At 36.5% G+C, this 12,332-nt stretch overlaps 1 protein-coding gene across 13 annotated transcripts in view; it reads right to left on the reverse strand.

The window, feature by feature from the left end:
- Positions 1-12,332, reverse strand: part of LOC127851093 (uncharacterized) — a 64,352-nt gene that overhangs the window by 47,761 nt on the left and 4,259 nt on the right. For 6 of the 13 annotated variants that reach the window (XM_052384617.1, XM_052384629.1, XM_052384639.1 and 3 more), the window contains exons 1-5: positions 8,601-8,709; positions 7,866-8,017; positions 2,920-3,775; positions 1,247-1,336; positions 798-983 (exon numbers count right to left, since the gene is read on the reverse strand). In XM_052384617.1, the coding sequence (XP_052240577.1) occupies positions 798-983; positions 1,247-1,336; positions 2,920-3,775; positions 7,866-8,017; positions 8,601-8,644 (1,328 nt within the window). In that variant the 5' untranslated portion in view covers positions 8,645-8,709. Of the gene's footprint in view, positions 1-797; positions 984-1,246; positions 1,337-2,919; positions 3,776-7,865; positions 8,018-8,600; positions 8,717-12,332 lie in introns of those variants that run through there. The other 7 variants (XM_052384606.1, XM_052384647.1, XM_052384676.1 and 4 more) reach the window with 4 other exon arrangements.

A 12,332-nucleotide genomic window follows, 5' to 3' on the forward strand; every position in this document is an offset into this window, starting at 1 on the left:
CCAGTATTTCATTCATATAATGGTGGTCAGTCAATAGATTCACAATTTTCCAGATTAAGCTGGTTAACCAGTAAATATTGCACATATTTATGGCAGTATCTGACAACTGCCCTACTTGAAACAGAAGTAGGGAAAAAATGGCCATAGAAATAATTTCACAGCCTATCCCCCACACAAAGAATCAAATCTGTATTTCAATACCTTTATAATAATTTTTATAAACCAACCTGAACACTTTAATCTGACCACATACCAGTACAAGGAATATACAATGAGCAAAAGCCCATCAGCAAATGGACCCTAAAATTTGTGCTGAGCCCCTAAATTGCCTTCAAACACTTCAATGTCAACTTTGCAATACATGAACTTCTTAAAGAATATGTCAAGACAATTTTGGTATAATGTTTATTTTTTTAATCCTTATTTATAAGGAAATATCACAGCGATATTATAGCTTGTCATTTTCTGTTTCAAACAGTGAAAAAAAGCAGTAACAAAATGTGAATAATTTTCACTGTGAATAATGTCATGATTTTGTCGTCATTACAATATTATTCTCCAATTTTTATTACTCTTATAAAATGGAAACTATTTGGAAAAAAAAGCATTACAGACAAATACAGCTTTTTGGTTATGAAAGACTACCATTATTTATTCCCTAATGAGCCCCCAAAATAAATATTGTACTTGTCACTGTGCTGTCATGAAAAAATATCCACTTTTAACAAATTGTTTATTAAAAACATAATCAATTGAATGAAACGAAATGTATAACCCCCATACATCCCTGCCAGTACCTGTGTTTATGATCCTCATTCTCTCGTATCAGTTTGTCCATCTCTCTCTGCAGGTGTTGGAAGTCTACTCGACCATCTCCCATCTGTCTCAGGGACATCAACTCAGTCTCGAGAGTATTTGCTTTTCGCTGAGCCTGATTCAATTCGTCCACCAGTCGACGATTTTTGTCTGACTCTACAGCCATCCTGAGTAGTAAAGATTCAATCATGTACCTTTGATAACTGCAATATGACTACACAAAATCAGTCACCACTTTGTGCTCAGGTGGGATAAAAAGCAAAGTAACTTAAAAGTCAATTTTGGCATCAGAGCTCCATCAACTTGATTATATTATACAGAAATTTTTGCATTTAACAAAATTAATGTAGAATATTATTAATAACATTTTTTTCCATTTAAATTAAATTGATTACTAAGTAAGAGGCCTGAAAAATAATCAGAAACAAACCTGCTTTCAAAGTCAATGGCCATCTGCTTATTTTTCTCACACTGTAGCTGGTAGTTGTTTCTCTCTCGACTTGTGGCATTCAGGTCCTGTCTGGAGAAAGGAACAACTGGTTTTTTATATGAGCCTGGCCCTGGGAAAATAGAGCTTAATGGCTATGGGTAAAGTTTTGCTCCAGAGTAGCCTGTGCAGTCTTCACATGCTAATCAGGGACCACGCTTTTCTCCTTTACTAGATTTTCATTAAGTCTTTCAGTGCTGGAACCGAATTTCGAAGACCTTTGCAAACAGTTTGGATCCAGATGAGACGCCACAGAACATAGTATTCTTTGAAAAAATCGAAGAAAATGCTAATTTTAGAAATTTAGCAGATGACATTTTAGCAGATGACAAATTTCCCAGCATGCAAGGGGTTAAGAAGAGACTTTCTTTCAACCAAAAATTTCATAAGAGGGGAAAGTGTTGTCCCTGATAAGCCTCTGTGGACTGCAATTTAAGAAGACACTAATTGCTATGGCATTTCACCGGGTTTTTCCAGTGCAAGGCTCATATATACTGAAACATCATGCCTATACACCTAATCATTCTTAGAGTTCTCACTTAAGAGATGACCAAGATTCAAGTATATATGCTTGAGAACTTAGAAAAATTATGTACTGAGTAACACTATTTTCTTAATAATTGCAAATCATTCTTATCAAAGAACAGTGTTATTTTATGGAAAGGTCTTAATTAGATTAAGAATTAATGAATTCAGACCAAGTAATCTTACACAGTTAATTACATAGATACATGCCTGTTTTGATAGTTTTATCATGCTCAATGATCTCTTAACCCAGAAGCCTATAACTTATATTACCAATTTACGTTAATGAGTCTGTTTCAGGGAAATAACCTGATTTTTATTGGAAGAAAGATCATTAGAATGGTTTGGGAGTGTGTACATAGCTCACTTCCGTGAAACAAATATTATTATTTGGAATTTTTTCACCATGCTCAACCAGAAAATCCATGAATTTAGGGTCCAAAAAAACGCCAAATTTTACAAATATGAAAAATATCATTAAAATGAAATTAAATGACTCCGCAGTAAGTCATGAACACAAATTAAAGCAAACACCAGATCATTGATTGTATCAATATGACTAGACTATCAAATATATGTTGATACCATACAAGACTTTAGTGGACGTGCTCTGTGAAAAGGTGGTTTAATGCATGCGGATAAAGTGTCGTCCCAAATAAGCCTGTGCAGTCCACACAGGCTAATCAGGGACGACACTTTCTGCTTTTATGATATTTTTCACTTCAAGAAAGCCTCTTCTTACCAAAAATCCAGTTTAGGTGGAAAGTGTTGTCCCTGATTAGCCTGTGCAGTCTGCACAGGCTTATCTGGGACGACACTTTATGCACATGCATTAAATCCCCTTTTCACAGAGTGATTTTAATATTAACTTTGGAATGGTCAGACATGTATGTTTTTTTTTAAATTTTAAATTTGCTGCACTAGAACATGTTTCAATGTAAAACATGTCATTATAACTGTATAACCTAAACACAAACCTGTGCAGACTGCACTGACTTACCGGGGATTACACTTTAGGCACATGCATAAAGCCCCGTTTTTCCAGAACGAAGCTCATATAAATTTATTAAGCTCTTCACACACCAGCCTACCTTAAAACATCCAGCTCCCTTTCGTACAAAGCCTTCAGAGTTGCTACTTCATCTTCAAGAATGCGCGTCTGCTTCATCAACGAAGCGCTGTCGAGTCTGTTGTTGTGCTCGCCCAGTGATCGCACCTTGGAAATGTACGTTGAAAATCGATCATTCAGAATCTGAAGATCTTGCTTCTCTTGTTTGCGTGCAGACGACAGTGGCGAAATTAGAGCATTGTCATAATGACTCATTTTTGCTGTGTTATTTGGTCTATCTCCACTGTAGGAATATGTCACAGATTTAGAATTCTCATTTACTCTACCCGATATCGGTCGTGTGGGGGAACTGTTTCCTGTTGATGATGAAACTGCCTGACTTTTGCTGTAGTTCGTATCACTTGACAATAATCTGTCACCAGTGGAGTTGGAGATAATTTTTGATACTACGGGTTGTGTCTGCAATTGTTGTGGTGAGCCCGGAATTCGTATGGTTTCTTGTTGACTGCTGTATCCTGAGTCAACCCGTGTACTAGGGCTCCCTGAGTATGAAACACTCTTGTTGAGAACTGATGTTGGCGACTGAAAATTATTTTTCACAGTCTGCGTATGGTGTTTAGCAGGTGTATTTCCATTACTTTGAACTGTTTGCACGAAATAAACTGTCTTTTCATAGGGGTGTTTAGCCGACTGCCCTTTCTCGTTTATAAACTTCTGAGAAGACACAAAATGTCTGCCTTGAGATCCCGCCTTCTGGTGTGGAGGGAAATTCGGAGTTGTCGGGGTAGGCGGGAAATCCGTCTGCTGTCCACTATCTCGGGTTTCTGTCTCAGCTCGGGCAGAGTTTAGACTGGTCTCGAGGTCTGGTTCAGCTACCTCTGTGGAAACCAAACTGACCAATTAGATATGTTTTAAATGTGAGTTTTAACCTATTTTTTTAAGCTTGATTGAATCAAAAGCTGAAGGCTTACTGAAACACTCTCGAGTCTGTTTTCTGGGTAGAATGAATACTTGGATGTCTCTTGGGGCAATCTAAAGAACACTCTCATAGTGGGTTTCAAACCATGACTGCCTGGTGGCTTGGCTGACACCATATCCACTGAAACTTACTGTTAGCAGACAAAATAAGTCTTTAGAGTATAATTTCCATAACCAGAAACTTGGAAAGCTTCTTTTTCTCTGGCATATAGAATGTCAGATGATTGAAAACCAGGTTGGACCATTTTGACAGCAGCCATACCTTGAAAGCCAGGTTGGGCCATTTTGAAGGCAGCCATACCACACTCAATACTGCAATTGTCATTGAAAGGTATGAAATATACCTCAGCAAAATGTAAACTTCTTTGGCTATTAATGTAACATGTAATATATCAAGTTGGAATATAACATTAATTCTACAATAAGCTCAATATATGTAGATGGATTTTTTTTTTAAACAATGCTTATTCTTGCAAAATGACAATATGTTTAGTATAATAATTTTAAGTGTATTATTTACAATCATTGTTGCTATAATTTATCCAGTTTTGTTAGCAAAGAAAGCTGTAGCAAAATACAATCTTCTTAAGACACATTTACCATATAACATAAGACAATTTTCTCATTTAGGCTCGTTTATGAAGGTTTATGAAACAAAAATGTAATGTCCAAAAACAAATAGCATACTAGGAGGAACTATTTTGTTTTCATTTAAGTTGCGCTCTAAGAAAACTGGGCATAATGCATGTGCGTTAAGTGTCGTCCCAGATGAGCCTGTGAAGTCCACACAGGCTCATCAGGGACGACACTTTCCGCCTTAATTGGATTTTTGCTAAGAAGAGACTTCATTTAAACGAAAAATGTCATAAAAGCGGAAAGTTTCGTCCCTGATTAGCCTGTGTGGACTGCACAGGCTAATCTGGGACAACACTTTACACACATGCATTATGCCCAGTTTTCTCAGAACACCACTCATTTGAGCTGTGCTCTGGGAAAACAATGCTAAAAGCATGTACATATAGACTGGTTAAACAAAACTTCATTTAGAAGAGTCATCTTTCAGCAAGGAATTCTGTTTAAGCAGAAAATGTTGTCCCAGATAAACCTGTAAAGTTGCCACAGGCTAATCTTGGACGACACTTTATGCATTAAGATAGTGGAAGCCTAATCGCTACATTTCCAGAAACAAAAATTGTTATTTTTTCACATTGTTAATTGAATATCACAACTAATTGCAAATTAAAAAAAACAATTACCAGCCAGTTACCATTTGATTTTTGTTAAAAAGTTTGTCGTACCATTGAGGTCTAGTACCTGAATATGAATGTGTAACACTATGCCATACCGTTGAGGCCCAGTATATATATGTGAAACAGTTGGTGGTACCAATGAGGCCCAGTACATGTATATGAATATGAAACAGTTGACGGTACTGTTGAGGTCAAGTATATGAATGTGAAACAGTTGGCGGTACCCTTGAAGCCCAGTATATGAATGTGAAACAGTTGGTGGTACTGTTGAGGCCCAGTATATGTATATGAATATGAAACAGTTGGCGGTACCCTTGAGGCCCAGTACATGAATGTGAAACAGTTGGCGGTACTGCTGAAGTCCAGTATTTGAATGTGAAACAGTTGGCGGTACTGTTGAAGTCCAGTATATGAATGTGAAACAGTTTACGGTACCCTTGAGGCCCATAACATGAAATAGAAACAGTGTGCGGTACTGTTGAAGTCCAGTATTTGATTGGGAAACAGTTGGTGGTACCCTTGAGGCCCAGTACATGTATATGAATATCAAACAGTTGATGGTACTGTTGAGGTCAAGTATATGAATGTGAAACAGTTGACGGTACTGTTGAGGTCAAGTATATGAATGTGAATCAGTTGCAGTACTGTTGAGGCCCAGTATATGAATGTGAAACAGTTGCAGTACTGTTGAGGCTCAGTATATGAATGTGAAACAGTGTGCAGTACCATTGAGGTCAAGTATATGAATGTGAAACAGTTGGTGGTACCCTTGAGGCCCAGTATATGAATGTGAAGCAGTTGGTGGTACTGTTGAGGCCCAGTGTATAAATGTGTGCGGTACTGTTGAAGTCCAGTATTTGATTGTGAAACAGTTGGCGGTACCCTTGAGGCCCAGTACATGTATATGAATATGAAACAGTTGATGGTACTGTTGAGGTCAAGTTTATGAATGTGAAACAGTTGACGGTACTGTTGAGGTCAGGTATATGAATGTGAATCAGTTGCAGTACTGTTGAGGCCCTGTATATTAATGTGAAACAGTTGCAGTACTGTTGAGGCCCAGTGTATGAATGTGAAACAGTGTGCAGTACCATTGAGGTCAAGTATTTGAATGTGAAACAGTTGGTGGTACCCTTGAGGCCCAGTATATGAATGTGAAACAGTTGGTGGTACTGTTGAGGCCCAGTATATGAATGTGAAACAGTTGGTGGTACTGTTGAGGCAGCAGTATATGAATGTGAAACAGTTGGTGGTACTGTTGAGGTCAAGTATATGAATGTGAAACAGTTGGTGGTACTGTTGAGATCAAGTATATGAATGTGAAACAGTTGGTGGTACTCTTGAGGTCAAGTATATGAATGTGAAACAGTTGGTGGTACTGTTTAGGTCAGGTATATGAATGTGAAACAGTTGATGGTACTGTTGAGGTCCAGTATATGAATGTGAAACAGTGTGCAGTACAGTTGATGTCCATTACATTAATGAGACACAGTTGACGGTACTGTTGAGGTCAAGTATATGAATGTGAAACAGTTGCAGTACTGTTGAGGCCCAGTATATGAATGTGAAACAGTTGTAGTACTGTTGAGGTCCAGTATATAAATGTGAAACAGTTGCAGTACTGTTGAGGCCCAGTATATGAATATGAAACAGTGTGCAGTACCGTTGAGGTCAAGTATATGAATGTGAAACAGTTGGTGGTACCCTTGAGGCCCAGTATATGAATGTGAAACAGTTGGTGGTACTGTTGAGGCCCAGTATATGAATGTGAAACAGTTGGTGGTACTGTTGAGGCCCAGTATTTGAATGTGAAACAGTTGGTGGTCCTGTTGAGGTCAAGTATATGAATGTGAAACAGTTGGTGGTACTGTTGAGATCAAGTATATGAATGTGAAACAGTTGGTGGTACTGTTGAGATCAAGTATATGAATGTGAAACAGTTGGTGGTACTCTTGACGTCAAGTATATGAATGTGAAACAGTTGGTGGTACTGTTTAGGTCAAGTATATAAATGTGAAACAGTTGGTGGTACTGTTGAGGTCCAGTATATGAATGTGAAACAGTGTGCAGTACAGTTGATGTCCATTACATGAACGAGAAACAGTTGACGGTACTGTTGAGGTCAAGTATATGAATGTGAAACAGTGTGCAGTACTGTTGATGTCCAGTATTTGAATGAGAGACAGCTAACTGTTGGTGGTACTATTAAGGTCCCGTGTATGAATGTGAAATAGTATGCAGTACAGTTGATGTCCATCACATGAATGAGAAACAGTTGACGGTACTGTTGAGGTCAAGTATATGAATGTGAAACAGTGTGCAGTACAGTTGATGTCCATTACATGAATGAGAAACAGTTGGCGGTACCATTAAGGTCCAGAATATGAATGTGAAACAGTGTGCAGTACCGTTTAGGCCCATTACATGAATGTGAAACAGTGTGCGGTACTGTTGAAGTCCAGTATTTGAATGTGAAACAGTTGGCGGTACCCTTGAGGCCCAGTACATGTATATGAATTTGAAACAGTTGACGGTACTGTTGAAGTCAAGTATATGAATGTGAAACAGTTGGCAGTACATTTGAGGTCCTGCAGCTGGGAAGTCCTCCCTGCTTGTTTAGACTGGATTTTCATTAAAAAGAGTCATCTTTCACACAATAACTTTAATATAAGCAGAAAGTATCGTCCCTGTAAGGACTGCACCGCCTAATCGTGGATGACACTTTACACACATGCAGTACCATTAAGGTCCAGTAGCTGGAAGTCCTCCCTGTTGGAGTCCTGTGAGGTGTTCTCCCACGTTGCGTCTACCACAATGGGTGGGATGTCATCGCTGTATCCAAGGCGACTGGGGCTCCTGATCACCTGGCTGTCCGCGCTTGCCTCTGTAAACCTGAAAATTATGTGTTTTATCCATGGATAATTAAAATTCCCAACCTGGAAACTACTTTCTTGGGATGTATTATTAAAATTTAAAACCTGGAAATGATATTTTGTACATGAATAATTAAAATAAACCTACAAACGACATTTGTGAATGGATAACTTGAATTCCAGGTTTTGCATTAACTTTTTAACACAGTCAGGCATAATTGTGGTGGTTCAGGTTTTCAAAGACTCTCTAAGTTTATTCGAAGTGCATCCCAACTGTATCCTCTATTTTAACACTGGAACATACAGATCCCCCTCAAAAAAATAAAAAATAATAATAACTAAAATAAATATTAATAAATAATCAAGGAATATAAAACTGTATGTCTTTTATACTTATTTGTATCCCATTTTCAATGTTTGTAATGATTTGTATCATATTTTCAATTATAGAAAACTGTAACAAGTAATTATTTACATACAGGAGTATATTATTCCAAATTAAAACATTATCCTGTTGTAAATAAAAACTGCAAATATCATAAACTTGTCTTTGTTCAACATATAGGTATTATTATTTCAACACATTCTGCAGAAAATTTTACCTGACAACTTTCCTACGTGCACTTTTATTCCGGTTTGGCTGCATTTTATTACAAAGACAATGAAAGCAAGTAATTGTTACAAACAACAAATCAGTTCATAAAACACATGGAATTCCTTTCAATGCTTTATCTTTCCCACTCTGTCCACAAAATTTCAACTCAGTGTTTATTTAAACAAAACAAGATTTCACATCTTTGTTTTCTGACTTCTATTTGCCAAACTGTGTTCAAACAACATGTCTACATTAGACCACAATCACCAAGCAATGTCATGTGCTGATAAAATTCACATAAATCATGGAACATAAGTGACCATCAGTCCACCACCACCATTTGAAAACACATTAAACACCAAACACTAATTGCCATAAGTGACCAAACCCTCAAAGAAAGGCTGTGAAAGTGTTAATGGTTTTACGTCTGGTAATAAACTTACCAATTTCCTTCAGAAAATAATCCTTATATTGTGTATCAATGACTGAACAATAGAAGTGCCTGATTTAAATAGAAAGTGACGTTTTAAGCAAGAAAATTTCCCACAATAAATGGTTTCATAAAGGTCAGACTTTAATTGCCAGGTCAAATCATTACTTCAAAAGAAACCAGGATTGGTGTTTTCAGGGTGCAAGATCACGTGACTTAAATGGATGTAAACACAACAGTAAGTGGTGCTTTATTTCAAATAACTTTTTAAAACAAGGGACAAAATTGTCACAAAACCAGGTTTTCATTGTGAAAAAAAAATATGATAGAGGGGGAAAACTCAAACTGAACTTTTGAAATGACCAAAAAAAATTAACCCCCTTTGTAATTTTATTTTTTTTTTTAAATCTATTTTTAGTCGTGGCGACCTTGACATTGGAGATATTGACGTGATTATTTCGTGGGACACACCGTCCCATGATGGTGAACAAATGTGCCAAATGATTTTAAAATCTCACAATGAATGACATAGTTATGGCCAGGACAAGCTCATTTATGGCCATTTTTGACCTTTGAACTCAAAGTGTGACCTTGACCTTGGAGATATCGACGTAATTATTTCGCGCGACACACCGTCCAATGATGGTGAACAAATGTGCCAAATGATTTTAAAATCTGACGATGAACGACATAGTTATGGCTCGGACAAGCTCATTTATGGCCATTTTTGACCTTTGAACTCAAAGTGTGACCTTGACCTTGGAGATATCGACGTAATTATATCGCGCGACACACCGTCCAATGATGGTGAACAAATGTGCCAAATGATTTTAAAATCTGACAATGAACGACATAGTTATGGCCCGGACAAGCTTATTCCGCCAGCCCGCCAGCCCGCCAGCCAGCCAGCCGCCAGCCAGCCAGCCAGCCAGCCCCCGCATTCGCCAATCTAATAACCAGTTTTTTCCTTCGGAAAACCTGGTTAACAATTTTTCTTATGAATTTCAACTCTTGCATAAAAGACAGTTTTTATGCTGCTTATGGCAATGTGAAATACATCAGGATTACTTTATTTAATAAGCCTGTGTTCTTGGCCAAAGTTCCATGTATGAAGCATTCATTTACATGGTTATGCAGCACGCAACGTGAAATTTTGGCAACGATTTCAGACGTATGCAAGGATTTATTTTTAAATCATAAGATATCAGCACAAACTGCAAGAAATTATTAACTGTCTTTTATGCACTAAAGAGTTTTGCAAAAGTATTACAATAACTTGAAATATTTTCAAATAAAGTTCTTAATGGTGTGTTTACATTGTTTCCAGCCCGTGTGTAAACCCCTGAAAACCCTGTTGATCCTGCACCCTGGTATTCCAATGTCACTTAAAAGACCATGCCTTTCACCAGCTGACCAATCATTGGCAAGGAAATTATAATTGTATGTTTGGTCCAGGTTGTTTTTTTTCTAAAACTTTAAAACCTTTCCAGTTATACTAATCTTGTATAAAGTTACCATTTTTATGGCATATAGCATACCATTTATAATTTATTTGCCTTTATTTAGGTTGCCAAATGTGTTTTTAAAACAGTTAACCAAGCATTTTTATCTATGGTGTAAGTCAGGTTATTAAGAACCACTTGTAAAAGAGGTATATGGAATATCTACCCTCATTAACCTCTTTACCACTCAGAAACGCACTTTGACCCATGTGAAGTCCTTTAGAAAATCAAATAAAATTAAAGTCCTTTCTTAATATATTCCAGTTTGAAAGGCTTTATTTCCATCCCTAAGATACTGATGAGCAGCAAACAGCATACAACCTGAACAGACTGCGAGTTACTGGTTTTATGCTGTTTGCTTATAGCCATTTTCACTTTGCTCCTGAGTGGGAAAGGGTTAACTCTTGGGTACATATTCCATACACTGCAGTGACTAGGGTTCTGTCCTAAACTGAACTGAAATAATAAAGTTCCTATTATCACCCGAATAATTGCACTTAAATCTGATAAGGTTTAAGCAATCAAATCAAATTAAACTTGAATAGTACATAATTGTGTACAGCAGACTATGTATTTCATCCCATATTCCTAATATTTCACACAAAATACAGAAAGAACCAAATAAGGAATATTGAGAAATACAACAACAACAACTTTGAATAATAATTATACAAATATTTCATGTTATAAACGAGTATAACATGATTTTGCGCCAAAAACAAAACACTTTAAGAAGACTTGGGGGAAGAAGAAGTGACAGAAAAACAATGGAATTAGGAATGATCTCTTTAAAGAAGACAACAACAAAGAAAAAAGACTTAACAACTCTTGTAATTAATATTTCATAGAAATGGTACATAACTAAATGGATTTCTAAGCTTTACACTGGTAAAAAAGGCAGATTATATAATATTTTACTAAAAACCACCTTTATGATTAAAAATGTTTGCTTTCTTTCTTTAGGGCACCATATTGAAATTCATATCATGCTTGTAAAAAATTATGTTCCTGCCACCGAAAAAAATATTCATGTTAAGAAAAATCTTTATGTATAGCAACACCTAGAATTGACAACTAATCATCTTCACATTTATATTAAGTTCTTCACAAATCCAATTTAAACATTTTTCAGTCGTGTTTCTGTTCTTAAAATAAGAACTTTGTCACTTAAAAATTGTGTTGAACATTACTAAAGCACACAACATATTCCTCCAAGTCAAAACTAAGAACACAATTTTTTATTTGTTTACAAAAATATTACAACAATTTGTATCCAATAATCCCAATTAAATTCAAGACATTATTTGCCAAAGTCATGCAAGTGCCTTCCATAAAAAAGTGAGTGAAAACAGTCCATGGCTCCGAATATACTACCACATTGTTCTGCAAGTGTAGCAACTTCAATATGGGCAAACAAAACCATTCAACACTCAAAGAGTCATTAAAATTTAAATTGTGGACACAATTAATGATTTTCCTACTTTAAATTTGGCATGGCAAAAATAATGAACTAGATATCGATCTGCTTTACAGCACAGCTGCAGGTTCAAGGTCAAAGGTCAACAGATTGGTTTCCTTGACAACCACATGTGTCAAGCAACAAATCTCTTACGCACAAAATTATGTTGTTTATTTCATTACTATTTTAGTAAATTCAGCTGCCATGACAATTTGTTAAATGAAAAATGTAAATATATGACACATATTTAAAGAACACAACTAAATAAACTCGACAAAAAGAACGACACTTGCATTGGGTGTCACTTTCATGCTGTTGCTATCAATTGATTTTTGCATTGACCTCAAA

Source organism: Dreissena polymorpha, chromosome 1 (genome assembly GCF_020536995.1).
Source record: "Dreissena polymorpha isolate Duluth1 chromosome 1, UMN_Dpol_1.0, whole genome shotgun sequence".
Lineage (NCBI taxonomy): Eukaryota > Metazoa > Mollusca > Bivalvia > Myida > Dreissenidae > Dreissena > Dreissena polymorpha.